The sequence below is a fragment of the Argentina anserina genome, chromosome 7 (genome assembly GCF_933775445.1).
Source record: "Argentina anserina chromosome 7, drPotAnse1.1, whole genome shotgun sequence".
Classification (NCBI taxonomy): domain Eukaryota; kingdom Viridiplantae; phylum Streptophyta; class Magnoliopsida; order Rosales; family Rosaceae; genus Argentina; species Argentina anserina.
The window spans coordinates 16,033,419-16,049,519 of NC_065878.1; the positions used below are offsets into that span (position 1 = coordinate 16,033,419).

The 16,101-nt window shown below is 39.6% G+C and overlaps 3 protein-coding genes and 1 non-coding gene across 5 annotated transcripts in view; 3 read left to right on the forward strand and 1 right to left on the reverse strand.

Moving 5' to 3' along the window:
- Nucleotides 1–16,101, forward strand: part of LOC126801832 (exportin-2) — a 228,205-nt gene that overhangs the window by 65,792 nt on the left and 146,312 nt on the right. The window lies entirely within an intron of this gene.
- Nucleotides 171–242, forward strand: TRNAE-UUC (transfer RNA glutamic acid (anticodon UUC)). The gene has a single exon. It is a non-coding gene; the product is annotated as a tRNA-Glu (tRNA).
- On the forward strand, nt 318–2,567 carry LOC126801842 (mediator of RNA polymerase II transcription subunit 4-like). 2 transcript variants are annotated; one of them, XM_050529308.1, is made up of 3 exons: nt 318–493; nt 889–2,070; nt 2,309–2,567. In XM_050529308.1, the coding sequence occupies exon 2, from the start codon at nt 907–909 to the stop codon at nt 2,035–2,037; it is 1,131 nt and encodes a 376-aa protein (XP_050385265.1). In that variant the 5' UTR covers nt 318–493; nt 889–906; the 3' UTR covers nt 2,038–2,070; nt 2,309–2,567. The 2 variants fall into 2 exon arrangements, with proteins under 2 accessions (XP_050385265.1, XP_050385266.1); XM_050529309.1 differs by having other exon boundaries at nt 318–2,070.
- On the reverse strand, nt 2,699–4,292 carry LOC126801837 (pentatricopeptide repeat-containing protein At1g05600). Its single transcript, XM_050529303.1, is given in 4 exon segments — nt 2,699–2,925; nt 2,928–3,194; nt 3,197–3,581; nt 3,583–4,292. Coding segments are annotated over 4 exon segments (1,542 nt in total). The 5' UTR covers nt 4,281–4,292; the 3' UTR covers nt 2,699–2,733.

The window sequence follows — 16,101 nt, forward strand, 5'->3', positions numbered from 1 at the left end:
GTATGTAATTTACAGTTCTAAATTTTGTCCTTGAATCCAATGAAATTATGAAAATGAGTTCATATAGTCAAGTTTTAAGGATTTACACTTGAATTTTAATACAAATTGTTCAATGCATTGATAAATTAATCTACATAATATAGGTTATGCAGAGCTACACGAGCAAGTGATCCATTGTCGTCCAGCGGTTAGGATATCTGGCTTTCACCCAGGAGACCCGCGTTCGATTCCCGGCAATGGAACTTTTTGTTTTATGTCTTCTTATCTTTTTCTTCAACTTTCTTTGTGACTTAGTCAATTAGTCCCAGAAGAAGAAAAAAGGTCACCAAGGTTTCCAGCTTCAACTTCTTCCTCAAGAATGGGTTCAGTCTCTGAAACTTGATATGCATACGGTGAAGGTAGTCCCTGCTATTGAACTCAATGAAGCGTTGCTTGCATAAGAATCCCAACCTTGAACCAGGGTCAAGCTCAGTTGCTCAAAAAGTCAACTGAGGTAACACTCTCCTGCTTCTTCCTCATTGTTCTTGCTGTTCTTGGCTCTTTTCAATCCTCAATTTTATGTCTTTTGAGTTTAATTTGGTGTTTAGGGTTGTGTAGAAGTTAGGGATTATAGCTTAGATAATGTTATGATAGAATTTTAGTTCCGAGTGACTCTTGTGCTAATTCCTCATTGATATTGACTTGGTCACTTGGGCTGTTCCTCAATTTTGGATGAGTATAACTCTTGCAGAAGATTTGGGTTAGGTTTGAATTAGTATAACTCTTGCAGAAGATTTGGGTTAGGTTTGATTTAGGGTTTATAGTTTGAGAGAAATTAGGGGTTTCAGCTTCAATAAAGTTCATGTTATCTATCACTTATTGAATATGTATTCAATTTTCTGTTGGTAGTGTTGTTTAAAGAAAGAAATGAACTCCAATTTGACTCAACATCAGATTGTGCAATCCCCAGCTAGGCTAGGCCTGGCAAATCCCACTTCACCATCTCTGCAAAACCCTAATCCTCCAAAACCAACTTCACTGCAATCCAATGCTTCTTCAACTCTTATTTCTCTCCTCCCACCTCTCCCTAGAGCACAGTCCCTTCTTGTCCAAATGGCCTCTCTAGCCTCCAAGCTGTTTGAAGTTTCGCCTAACCGATCCCTCTGGGTCAATGCATTTCGTGGCTCGCTCCCTACCTTCCTGCCTTCCCAAAGCCAATCAGTTCCTGTAACTGCGGTCGACTCTAATCCGTCCTCCATCAAAGAAATCTTGGCCCAGTTCTCGGTGCTCCAAACTCAGCTCTTTGAGGCTGTTGCCAAGCTCCAGGATATACTTGATCTTCAGGACTCTAAGCTGAAAATTGCGCGTGAGATACGATCCAAGGATGCTGCACTTCTTGCATTTTCAAAGAAACTTAAGGATGCCGAGCAGATTCTTGATAACCTGGTTGATGACTACTCAGACTTTCGGCGCCCCAAAAGGATGAAACAGGAGGAGGATGATGCAGATGATGAGGAATCTTCATGCACTACTACTGTTGCTTCTAAGTTGAAGTTGTCGGATATTATGTCATATGCTCACCGGATAAGCTACACAACCTTTGCACCACCAGATTTTGGTGCCGGACAAGCTCCTCTTCGTGCAGCACTCCCACCTGCCCCACAGGATGAGCAAATGCGTGCTTCTCAGCTGTACCATTTTGCAAACCTTGATGTGGGATTACCCAAGACAGTTGAGAGCGAAGAGAAAACATTTGATGCAATAATGGAGCCCCCACCTCCACAACCAACAGAATACAATCAACAAGCTGGAATGGCTCCACTTCAGGGAATACTACCTCCAAATTTCACAATTCCAGCGCCCCCACCTGGATGGAAGCCTGGAGATCCAGTGCCATTGGACTCTTTACCCACACAAGTACGGGGTAATGCCCCTCAAGGAATACATAATCCACCTGCAACAATACAGGTTCAGCATGTTCAGCTTGATATTCTGGATCAAGACGATGATAGTAGTGAGTATAGTAGCGATGAGGCAAGCTCCGATGATGACGATTAATTGAAGTGTTTTGCTGGAGTACTGAAACAAAAGGTGACAAGATCTCTCTGCCTCAATTTACATATGGCAATATTTCGATTTATTGTCTTCTTAGTATTCCCTTCATATTGCCTTTTACATCTCATTTGGTGCATGTTTCCTTTCATTGGATTGGGGTTTGTATAGCATTTGTTTTCCACAAATGGGGTTTCTATAGTTTCAGTGTCTGCCATTACAAGCTATCTTTGTTTGATGAGCCTAATGGATTTTTTTGTTTGTTCTCTTTGCTCAGGTGTAGAGAATTAATTGGAAGTCGCTGCAGAGAACGAACTTTATCAGCTTGGAATCATCACATAACACTTGATATGAGATTTATGTACATTTCTAATTTCTGAAGTAGATTTAGATCAGTAGTGTGTACTTGGAGTTTATATAGCGACGCAGATGTATCTGTTGATCTTACGGTCTCTTCAACATTGGCTAGAGAGCTCAGGACTCGTGAAGTTTGTAGTTCAAGCATAATCATGATTTGAATAACACATTCTCTTAACTGCGAATTTCCAATTTGTTTAATGCACAAAGATCTTTAGCCAGAAACTGTTAACAGGTGTCACACTTCCATAACAAAAATCGAATCAAGCTTATTGTTTCGGATTACATATTCACAGGTCTATAACAAAAATAAGAAAGACTGTTGAAATCCTCAACTACAGAAATTTACATTGAGCAAGAACACTTAAGCCGGTAATAGACCCCAGAGCACGCCTCAATATTAGCAATGTTGCAACAGACAGATGCTGCCAATGAATTCCATACAGTATATTGTGGTAGTATTGCCTGACTTATCATCTCTTCCAACCACATAACAGCTTCATATTGCCTTCCCAATGAACACAGCCCCCTAATTACCTTAGTGTGTAGGTTTCGGCGCAAGGCAATCTCGACTTGATAAGCATTTCCTGCATTACTTGGCTTGCTTTGAGAAACCTACTCTCGGAACAAAGCCCATCAACTAAACCGCTGTAAGTTTCCTTGTCAGCTACACATCCCACCTGCTTCTCCATCTTCTTCAAAAACTCAAGAGCCAGAACTGATTGCTTTTCATGACAAAGGCCTCTCACCACAGTGCTGAACACTTTCACAGTTGGAACACAATTCGCCCTCACCATCTCCTTTCCTTTTCAATCACCTCCACTGCTTCAACAACTTTCCTCCCCTTACCTAATGCGGCCACCTTTGCTCCATAAACAACAAATGTTGGCCTGAAGCCCCTATCCTGCATTACGTTTAGTACTGCGTCAGCCTCAATGATCTTATTTTCGTTGTAAAGATCGATTGCCATAGCACTATAGCTCACCAAACTGGGATTCCCTCCTCTGACCAGAGCCTCATTGATCACACATTTGATGCCGTCTGTGTTTACCCCATAATTATACCATCTAAGATCCAGTTGGTGGCGAAACTTCTTAGGTGCCTTCAGCCCCTTCCTTAAAATCTTACCAAGAATTTCCACAGCCTCTTCAATCTTCCCATAATCACACAAGGCATCCAACAAGGTTCTATATTACAATATCCTCAGCACAACCCTTATGAGAAATCCTCCAAAACATCGAATACAACAAATGAGTCGCCTCATTCAGCCTCCTATCTTCGCACAACCCTCTCATTAATATCCGGTAACTCTCCCTATCCGGATTGCAGCTCTGATAATCCATCTCTTGGAAAACATGCAATGCAATATCTGAACGACCCTTCTTGCACAAAGCAAGCATAAGCAAATTCAAAGACCGAACCCTTGAGCCCACTTCCCACCCACAGCAATGCTCCACGAAAAGGCGACAAGCCTCTTCAAGCCTGGACTCTTCGACCATAATCTCTACCAGGGTGCTAAAAGACTGCGTCCAATTCACACAGTTGAACTGCAAAAGGTTCTTAAATAGTGACACCGCCTCGTCCAGCTGCCCTGCTCTCGCGTAGGTCTTGATTGCAGCTACAAACACCGAATCCTTACATTCACAGGAGTCATTCTTCATTTGATTAATGACTTCCTTCATCTCAGCAATTCGGCCGGAGCTTCCAAGTATGTCAATCATGGTGGCGTAAACTGGACCATTATGACGGTAATTGGGGTACTTGGATTGTGCCTCACTGAAAATTTCGAGAGCTGTTAATGGGTTCTTTTGCATACGTATGATTTGGGAGAGGTTTGTGGGTGAAAGAAGCCTCGGCCATCTTATACTCATGGAGATCAAGTCATCCAACATTCACCGATGTCACTATGCAATCAGCTCTAAAGAATAAAGGTGTGTAGTATGTAAGCATCCGTTTTCAGTTGGGCATTTGGTCGAACACATTGTGTGCATGGTTTACTAACTACTACTATGTATGATTGTTAGGCAACTTTGGGAAGCTAAAGAGAGACTAGAGCTTTGCCGTCGAGTTGGGTTTAGGGCGAGGCTTATGGAAAGTGGGGTAATAGTCATAAGTCATTGTTATGATATTCAGTTAAGTACTCACGTGAGAAATGCGTGACTTGTCTGTTAGTTTAATTAAGCCAACAATTAAGGTTGTAATGAAGCTTAGGATTGTCTAATCATGTATTGATGCGTGTCAGAGTTGTTGGATATGGGTATAAGGTCTAGCTCCATCGACCTATCTAGGATTCATGCTGATATTGTGATCTTTTCTTGTAAGCTTTTACCTAATTTCAATATAGTTGCTATTTCTATCCAGTTTATGGTTTTTACCCTAATATTTGGTATCCAGAGCCTACAATCATGGCGAATTTGAGGGCGAAGGGGGGTCAACCTGCTTCTCCTCGTGCTTCCGACGACGGCGTTGTTTCTGATGACCTCCTCCAGTTCAAAATGGAGTTGCAAGCTCATCGTGAGGCCACGAATGCTCAGCTGGATGAGACTAACGCGCAACTTGCAGATCTGAAGTCCTCGATGCAGGCTCAGCTGCAGCAGTTTCAAACGATGATGATGGAAGGGATTCAACAACAACTTGCATAGCTCAAACCTAGCATGGGTTAATCGAGTGTAACACAGGTGGTGTTTACTCCGCAAAAGGGTGTGCTACTTGCGGAGGGGGGTTCAACTACCTCTTCAACCATGGCTCGTTGTGAGGGTAATTTTTCACCTAGAGATAATATTTTTGTTGATCATACTGGTGATAAGGCTGAGATTCATGATGTTGTTGATGATTTGTTGGAATTTGCTTCTGTGGGCTGCAATAAGAACCTAGTAGTTAAACCTAAATCTGTGTTTAACAAACCGATAGGAGTGAATTCCATGAATGGTGATGGTTTATCTAGTTTTTCTGCACCTTTACCAACTGAGACACATGCTCAATTCAGTGCTAATATGGTCAATCCTGAAGCTTATCCTTACATGTTTCCTTATGGCATTCTTATGTTTGGCAATTTTGCTCAGTTTATATCACCACAACCACCTCCTCTTTGCCTTTGGGCTCCCCTACCCAAAAGAACAACTACTCCACTTCCATCGACCGCCAAAATTCGTTTAACAAAACTCCATACAACACCTCAGTAAACACTTCCATACCACTTAAGCCACAACCAACCAAGGTTCAACCGAACCAAACCAATGGTGTGGGTAACCATCCACTTCCAAATGGCTCACAACAACAAATGACATTTACTCAAACGTTTCCCAACAACTCATAACCTCAAATGGCTTATGCTCAACCATTTTTCAACCCCTACTACTTTCAAAGCCATGCTCAGCCAGTGGGTGACCCTAATTTGCCAACTATGAAACAAATGAGACTTGAGTTTGGCACTTTCAGTGGTGGTGATCTTGTTGAGTGGTTAAATAAGGCAGAACAATACTTTGAGTTCTACCAAATTCTAGAGGAAAGGAAGCTTTCTATAGCCACTATGCATCTCACTGACAAAGCATCTGACAGGTGGTATAGGTTTAAACATGAGTTTCCTAGCACTTGGCAAGGATTGAGTGACTCACTCATGCGTGAGTTTAGTGCTTATAACAGATCAGAATATCAGGTAGCTGTAGCCAGGATGAATCAAACAGGTACAGTGGAAAAATATATGGAACATTTTACCAAGTTGTCTAGAAGAGCTCATGGTTTCCCTGCAGAGTTATTATTGTCTTGCTTTATAGAAGGTCTCAAGGATGAAATCAAAACTGCGGTGCATGCCATGAAACCTAGAACGTTGTATGAAGCTTGTGACTTAGCTAGGTTATTTGAAAGAGGAGCAAAGTAGTAGCATAACAAGCTCAGTCATTTCAAAAGTACCTATGCAGGCACTTCTGCAAGTAGTAATTCACATAAGCCTACACATGCAAGTACCCCTGTTAAACCCTACAATATCAACTACAATCACCCTGGTAAACCCTACAACTCCAACTACAATCAGCAAGCTGGAGCACAAAATAACCAGGGAGTCACCAGAGTTAGGTTAACTGAAGCAGAATTTGCTGCCAAGAAGGCTAATGGGGAGTGCTATTTTTGTCCTGAGCCTTACAAGGAAGGACATAGATGCATGAAGAAAGGTCAATTAATGAGTTTGGAGATCATCCATAATGATATAGAATGTGGATCAGAGGAAGAACAAACTGAACTAGTGGAAGCAGCTCCCCTGGTTGATTTAGATGAGCCACTGATTCGTTTGCAAGCTATAGGAGGGGCACATTCTAATACTATGCAGTTGAAGGGTGGATTGATTATCAATGGTAGAATGATACATGTACTTATTGATTCAGGTGCAACACATAATTTCATTCATCCTAATTTGCTGAAGGGTAGCAAGACTAAAGTAACATATTTGACTCCTTTAAATGTGGCTATGGCAAGTGGTGCTCGAGTTAAAACACAAGGGGAGGTAAACATTTCTCTTCAGTTGTAGGACTTTGAATTTGAGCATGATTTTTATGTGTTACCAGTAAATGGATGTGAAGTGGTGTTGGGCACAATTTGGTTGAAAACTTTGGGAGATATTATTTGGAATTTTGAGCTAATGAGGATGAAATTCACAGTGAAAGGAAGTGAGTATCTATTACATGGACTAGCATCAACTGAAGCTACTATGATTAGTAGCAAGGCGATGACCAAGTTAATTAGAAAAGAGAGGGAAGCTATACTATTACAAATACTACCAGCTCATGGTGCATCAGAGAACAAAACCAAGTTCACCCAGAAATTCAAGCTGTTTTGGACAAATATTCAAAATTGTTCAATCCTCAGTGTTAGGCCCTACATGTATCCTCATTTCCAAAAATCAGAAATTGAAAAGATTGTTCAAGAGTTGTTGGACAATGGTGTGATAAGGCCTAGCAAGAGCCCATTTTCTTCTCCAGTGTTGTTGGTTAAAAAGAAGGATGAAACTTAGAGAATGTGTGTTGATTACAGGTCACTCAATGCTGCAACCGTTAAGGATAAGTATCCTATTCCAGTAGTTGATGAGTTACTAGATGAAGTTTGTGGAGCTAGGATTTTTTCCAAGCTTGACCTTAGGTCTGGATACTACCAAATAAGAATGAACCCTGCAGATGTGAGCAAGACAGCTTTCAGAACACACAATGGGCATTATGAATTTTTAGTGATGCCTTTTGGTCTCACCAATGCACCAGCAACATTTCAGTTAGTTATGAATGAGGTTCTGAGGAATTTATTAAGGCATGGTGTGTTAGTATTTTTTGATGAAATCTTGATATATAGTAAAACCTTAGAAGCTCATGTGGATATGTTGGAGAAGGTGTTTGTAATAATGCAGCAAAATGAGCTGAAAATTAAAATGAGTAAATGCAGTTTTGGAGTGGATGCAGTAGAATATTTGGGGCATGTGATTAGTGCTCAGGGAGTTTCAGTGGATCCAAAAAAGATTGCATGTATCAGGGATTGGAAGAAACCAACCACTTTGAAGGGCTTGAGAGGGTTTTTAGGATTAGCTGGGTATTACAGAAAATATGTGAGACATTTTGGTTTAATTGCAAAGCCACTCACTGACATGTTGAAAGTAGGAGGGTTTTAGTGGACTCCAGCATCTATTAGGGCTTTTGAAACCTTGAAACATGCATTGATGAACACACCAGTTTTGGCCCTACCATATTTTTCCAAGGAGTTTTGTGTTGAATGTGATGCTTCAGGGATTGGAATTGGGGCAGTTTTATCTCAATAGGGTCATCCTGTGGCTTATTTGAGCAAAACATTGGCTCCAAGACATGTTGCTCTTTCAATCTATGACAAAGAGATGATGACAGTTGTTTTTGCAGTACAGCATTGGAGGCCATATTTACTTGGCAATCATTTTAGAATCTATACAGACCATATGACCATCCAATATTTTTTGGAGCAGAAGATTCAAACTCCAACTCAGCATAAATGGTTACTCAAACTAGCTGGCTATAATTATTTAATCTATTACAAACCAGGCAAGCACAATGCAGCTTTAGATGCTTTGTCCAGGAGGGAGAGTCTAGAAACAGATGAGACTGGGATGATTACAAAGTACTTGTCCCTGCAAGCAATATTTGGAGTTTCTTCACCAGTCTCTAATTTTGTTGCTAAGATTCAACATGCATGTTTGCAAGATGATGAAGCCAAAAAAATTATTGAAGAGGTAACAGCAGATGAAACTCAACATCCTAACTATAAACTGGTCAATAATCAACTGTTATACAAAACCAAGGTTTTTGTGCCAAAGTGTGACAATTGGAGGAGTAAAATCATTGGTGAGTTGCACAATGGTTATCAAGGAGGTCATGTTGGAAGACATAGAACTATGAAAAATGTGTCAAGGGTGTTTGCTTGGCCAGGTATGCATTCTGATGTCAAACATTTTGTACAGAACCATTAAAAGACAGTGTTACCACCAGGGTTGCTGCAACCAAACTCTATTCCTGAGAGGGCTTGGAGTTGTATTTCACTTGATTTTATTGAGGGATTACCAGGCTCTAATGGTTATACAGTTATCATGGTGGTCATTGATAGATTTACCAAGTTTGCTCATTTCTTACCTTTAGCCCATCCTTATACTGCAGCCTCAGTGGTTCAACAATTTGTTAATGGAATCTACAAGTTACATGGAATGCCAGACTCCATTATTTCTGACAGAGACCCTATATTTTTGAGCAGTTTTTGGTCCACTTTCTTTGAGTTACACAGGGTACCACTTTATGCAAGAGTTTAGCATATCATCCTCAAACAAATGGCCAAACTGAAAATCTCAATAGAACCTTGGAGCAGTACTTAAGATGTGTAGTTGGAGAGAGACCTCAGTCATGGAGTGAAGCTCTACCCTGGGCTGAGTTTTAGTACAATAGCTCATTTCATTCTGCCATTGGCATGACACCTTTTCAGACTTTATATGGGTATGCGCCTCCAGTGGTGAGAGCTTATGTGCCAGGGTCAACCTATGTGGATGTTGTTGATCAACAACTGAGGGATATGGATACTCTTTTGGCTGTGTTGAAAAGGAATTTACAAATTGCACAAGCAAGGATGAAACCGTTCTATGATAAGAGGCACACTGAGAGGGAATTTAATCAAGGTGATTGGGTTTATTTGAAGTTACATCCATATAGGCAGCAATCTATTCACAGAAGACTCTTCCATAAGCTATCTCCAAGATATTATGCACCTTACCAGATTGAAAAGAAAATTGGGAAAGTAGCATATAGGCTCAAACTTCCAGCTACTGCTAAAGTTCATCTAGTTTTTCATGTCTCATTGCTCAAGAAGAAGCTTGGTGATGCAGCTGTAATAGCAGCTCACTTGCCTCCTGATTTGGACCCCTACAATCCAAGATGGTATCCTGCAAAAGTGTTGGCTCGAGGGATGTTTAAGAAGAATAATGCAGCAGTGACAAAATGGCTTATTCAGTGGATTGGTACTGCAGAAGAAGAGGCTACTTGGGAGGAAGTTGATGATCTTATGCAGAGGTTTCCAGATTTTAAAGCTTGAGGTCAAGCTTTTGCTTAAGGGGCTGCAATGTTATGATATTCAATTAAGTACTCACGTGAGGAATGCGTGACTTGTCTGTTAGTTTAATTAAGCCAACAATTAAGGTTGTAATGAAGCTTAGGATTGTCCAATCATGTATTGATGCGTGTTAGAGTGGTTGGATATGGGTATAAGGTCTAGCTCCATCAACCTATCTAGGATTCATGCTGATATTGTGATCTTTTCTTGTAAGCTGTTACCTAATTTCAATATAGCTGCTATTTTTATCCAATTTATGGTTTTTACCCTAATAGTCATAACCTAATCATCAGCCACAATTAGAGCTACAGGGAATGGGGTGAGAATGTGAGGTGTATTTGAATATGGTAGTTTTCTGTATGCCACCCATTTTTAGCCACCTTTTTCTTTTTTAAAAGAGAAAATTTCTAAAATTAAATTTGGTCTATGGAGATTTTCTCGTCGAGCATGGTGAATTACATTAGTACATGTACATGTAATTGTAAATTTGCAACCAAAGGTTTAGGGTAAAAACGCGACTATTTAGTGCATTCAACATTTACATAATTTAATATGAATATAGAAGAAAAAATTTAGCGTATTTATACCCCGAACTTGTAAATGCGAAAATTTACCTCCTCAATTTGACAAAAACTGCCGGTTTGCACCTTCACCGTTAAATTTAACATTTTTCATCAAAATTGTGGTCACATGTCATTCACATGATGAACATTTTTGTCATTTAATATTTATTTTATTTTTAATGATAAAAATGTACAAGAAATTTAAGTTTTGTAAAATTATATTCGGATCCGCACTAACTTTGTTAACTTTTTGGGCCACGTGTGCAATTTTATCGGGTTCTTGGTCGATTTAATCATTTAATGAAGATGATTTACTTCATTAAATTTCATGTGTCTACAACCATCATTCATTATTTCATCGAAAGATTCAGTGTATTTCAGTGATCGAAAAAATTTCACACTAGTTTCGAATGCTTAAAAACAGAAAATGTAGTAAGATGACTATAATATTGTGACTATTGTTGTCACAAAATTTAATAGCGTTGCTGATATAAGAAATAAGTAAATGATTATTGTTCAATTTTCATAAAAAAAATTTGACGATAAATCATTAAAGCGATCTCTCGTCTCACTTTCAACAATCATTTGTCTAAATGTTTAATACTACTACTAGAATATTGTAGAAAATGTTGCAAAAATTTGAAGAAATAGGTTTGGATGATGAGTCATGATCACCTGGTCAGCAAGTAGCGTTCAACTGCCGTCCGATCTGACCAAAACAGTCAGATCTATTTCAAATGGCCATCAAGAGCTTTTGGTGTTTTGGGCGCGCATAGAGTCTGTAACCACCCAAACGGCCTCGAAATCCATTTTCCCAAATGACCCTCTGCAAAATGAAATATTATTCCTTACACATAAAGGTTCTAACCACCAAAATCACCCCGATTTCTCCTCCTCCCCAAAATCCCCGCTGTATATTCTCTTTCTCTCACGCACACCCACACAACTCTTCATCTTCTTCACTCTCCACCCACATTTTCCATTTTTCTCTCTCTTACCTCTGTATTGACGCTATTTCTACTCTCTCTCTCTCTCTCTCTCTCTCTCTCTTCGTCGTTCAACATTTTGATTCCGTTCTTGATTTTTCCAATTTCTAATTGATTTTCCGGTAAAGATTGTCGACACCGTCCAAGCAACAACCGCTGAAAGATGAAAAGGTAGCAGCCGCGTCGGTCGCTCGGCTTCCGTCTGCGCCGGCGATGAGGGCGACGTCCACCGGCGCCGACACCTCACGGGAGAGAAACATGCTGAGCTCGTATCCATCGTTCTATCTTGAGACTCTGAAGGAGATTGCAGAGAAGAAGAAGAAGTTGGCGGCAGAGAAAGACTCCGGCTACTCATACAGCTCTACAGCTGCGGCCCCTCATTCACCGTTTGAGGTCTCTCTCTCTCTCTCTCTCTCTCTTTCTCTTTCGGCGTTTGGATTTTTCCGATTTTTGATCGATTTTCCGGCAGAGCATGTCGACTCCGCTGAAGCAACAACCGTTGGAGGATGAAAAGGAAGTAGCCGCTGCGGCCACTCACTCTCACTCTCGGCCTCCGACTCCGCCGGCGAGGAGTGCGACTTCCACTGGCATAGACGCCTGCGTGGAGTAAACTTGCCGAGACCGAATATACCGTTCAGTCTTCATTGGGTGAAGGAGTATGGCGCCGGCTTTTTGTCCAGCGCTTCAGCTTCAGCTCCCGGCACTGGCGGATACAGCCTTGGCTTACCTAGGCTTAAGCTTAGGTGAGTTTTTGAGAGGTTAGAAAAAAAAAACTCATCATATGTATACATATATACACTAACATAATTGGTATCCTCAATTCTTACTATGTACGAGTAGTTATGATTGTCTCTGAAATGCTATATAAACTTTACCACCAAGTATAAATACTACTACATTTGACTAGAACAGATTATTAATAATTTCGTATTCAAATTATTTTATATTAGAACCAATTAGCTAAAAAAGATAGTATAATTAGTTGATAGTGCCAATAAGATTTCGTTTGAAACTCAAAGATTAAAGGTCTAATGCCGATGATGGTGTAATATGCACAAACTTGTATATAGTAGTTCAAAATAGTTAGTGTATAATCTAATTTTTTGTGCTTAAAAATATGATATCTTGTCCAGATTCGTTGAAATGTTTTTTTGTTACAATTAGCCCGGGTAACAATTTGATCATGAATCCGCCACTACTGATTGTCAAGATGTTGATAGAGAATACAACCAATTGTTCATTGATCAGTCTTGAAGAGGACACGAGGAATGCCCAGCCAAAGCACAATCGTTCAACTTCTCTCTAAAATCTATATGGAAATGGAACCACAGCGGCAGTGTAAACTCTACAGATTACAGATGACTGAGGAGTTTGGCAGGATGTAATTGCATTAGGGTGGTATATACTTGAGGCATGCTTTAATCATCATGGCTTATAATGCTTCACCAAAAGCTGTGTTGCAATTTGTTTTCCTTTTTTCCCTAAAAGGTGGCAGGAAAATATTTTGATTACTCTTTGAGAAACAGTTATGTGGTTCACTACAGATCAATTGGATGAGACTTTTATGATTCATTGTTACTGGGATATATTCTGGATCTTCTTCTATTCTTCAGGTTATGTTCATAACAGTCTGGTTTTGACTAATAAAGGGTCTATAGGCACATTAGTGTATATAAAAAGTAATGCATAATGGCCTTCTGGACCATGCTCGATATGGCAGAGGCCAAAGCATAATGGATATTTGCCTCATTATTTCCCATTATCTAGTGATCTGTGGTGTACTAGAGCTCCTCAATGTTTTTCATTTTATTTGACTATATGATGTGTATGGTATAAACAGCCTAGACCTACTTGTATTCATGTAGTTGGGTCTTCATCTAGAACTCAGACTAGATCCTTTAGACTCTCATCCAATTTTCTAATTCAGGCACTGCAAACTTTGGACCATGAAAGATGAGGATAATTTCAGAGATTTTGTTAGAATAATTGTGAATTGCGAGCACACACTACATGATAACTGATGAATGACAATTTGATAATTAACAATTTAAATCACTCAAGCGCTTGCACGAGTGAATTTGATTTTTTTATGATACCGAATTTATTTACTTGCGTTGTTTTTATTTTCGAATATGTGAAAATAATATGTACTTTTTTTTTTATAAAATTAAAGTCTTATGTTTGAGTCGTGACCACCATCGTAAGTTTTCAGAAAATGCTATCCTTGCATAACTTGAGTTAGGCGATCACCGCATCAATGAAACATAAAAAAAACATTTTTTTATTGAACATAAAATAATCATTTAAAATAAATAATGTTGTAAATATTTTACGATAATGACATTGATGATTCTGATTCACAAATCAGAACAATTCTATTCTCTAATTAATTATAAATTTATTAAAAATAAGAAAAGGTCAATACAAAAGAATACAAAACCGAAAGCTCAAATATCTTGACCTTTTGGTTGTGTGTAACAATGTGACAAAAGTCACGGTCACGTCACAAGAAAAGACTCCATTTTCAGCTCCCCAGCTCCTTCAAAGACTCCATCTTTTCTTCTTTTCCGATCAAAACCTCAATCTCTCTCTTTCTTCCAATCCACCGTGATCGGACGCCGATGGAGAACAACAACTGCATGTCGGTGCTGTCCTGCGTCAGCACCAACGTGGCCTCCGCCTTCTTCACCTCCCTGGAGCGCTGCTACTGCATCAATCTCAGCACCACCGATTTCGAAGACGACAACAATTTCGCCGCCGATGACCACGGCTCTCTCTTGCTCTCCACCTCCACCCACCCCGCCGAGCCCAATCTCAATCCTAACCACCCCGCCCCCGCCCCCGCCGTTGCCGCCGACGAGGTTCCCCCCTGATGTTAGCCGGTCACGGTGATTGTAATTTAACTGTTTATGCTTTATAGCTGTGTTTGTGTTTGTGTGAAATTTTGTGTCAGTGAAAATGTATTGTGGCTTTGTAAATTGGTGTTCTAAGTATCCCTATAACGATCGTGTGTGACTAGTAGTTTGCATTTTCGTTAATGAATTTGAATTAGTGTTGGAAATGTTGGTCTACTGCTGTGGTTGTGATCTTTTGTATGATCATTTCTTGTTAGTTTTCGATTTTGCTTATGGATAGCTACTGATGGATTCTCTAGGTTTCGATCCTTTGCAAGGTTTAGTCTTTACTATATGTTGTTCATGTTGCCTTCATGCAGAGGTCTAGAAAGAATTACCAATTTCGTATTTGCGAAAATCAGGCTTGAGTTTTGCTACTAAGATACAAGTTTGTTTTCAGTGCATCCAAGTTGTGGAAGGTTTATGTTGAACTTAATAAAATGGGATATATGCAATAGGGTAGACACTAGTTTTGGTGTTCATATTGATGAGCTAGCTGCCACCCTTAGTTTCTTTGTAGAGTTCCTCTATACGGGCGAGTTTTCTTTAAGGTGGGTATTCATTGTTGTGGTTCTTGTTCATATCGAAGACTAGATAACTAGCTAACAATTAGGGTTAAGCTGAATTTGCGATATGAATGACAGAAAAAAGGATAGAGTAGTATGTTTCAAACTGTTTCTGTCGCATTGTTTTTTTTTTCCTCCAGCACAGTAATGACATGTAATGTGGTAAATTTTCTGTATTGAAGTTTCATAGGTTTTCTGGGATTGATTATCTGTGTCGCAATGTGACATACAACAAAAATGATATATATAATGAGACTTACCAGTTGGATCAAGCTCTGCTTCCATTAATGGAAGATCTTGCAGCAACGGTCTCAACCGTTCCGTTTATGCAAGAGATCTGAGGCAAATTTTGTCACAACTGTTGAAACTTTCCCAGATTTGTCATTGTTTCCTTAGAGGTACAGTAATGTGCTATCTTTGTGACAGAAGCCACAGAACGCAATAATAGTCTTGTATTGGGTGAGTTTTGCGTAGGAGTGTTCTTGGTGGAGAGTTACCTTTGGTTTTCAAATGAAAACTTCACCAGGTATAGTAAATTCATAGTATTCCTGCTGCTGCTCAACTAGAATGTTAGTGAGAAACAAATCTCTCCTTGAATATTAGGGATCATCTCTAGCTAGAACATAAAACATAAACCTCAAAGGAATAAATATCAGGACTAAGAAAACAAATATACATGGAAGTCCGTTCTGCTAAGTTTAGGCTACAACTTGATGAACTCAGAAGTACAGTATAAGGTATTGTCGAAATTGTGTTTCTGTAATGAAAGTTAAATGGTTGTTTCAGCATATTGTCAAGCAGATTAGGTAATACTAGAATTAGTGCAGGGAAACACAACAAAAGGAGGATGAACATGCAGAACTTAAGGATTATGCCATTTTCATAGCAAGATCATGGCTTGTTGCTCACCCTGCATTACATTGCATCTTAGATTTCCACTACACATTAACAGAAAGGAGTGAGATATATAATTTATCTATTCGATAAGTTCATATATAAATCACTTATCTTTATCGTTTCTCCAGAAAATCAGCATCACGATGCAACGCTGGATTATATACAGCTTTGCTCTCTTCCCCTTCAGGACTCGTTCTTTTGGTTCCACAGCGTC

Excerpts from the sequence above, each read along its gene's own strand:
- LOC126801842 (XM_050529309.1), top strand. The coding sequence starts at position 907 with ATGAACTCCAATTTGACTCAACATCAGATTGTGCAATCCCCAGCTAGG.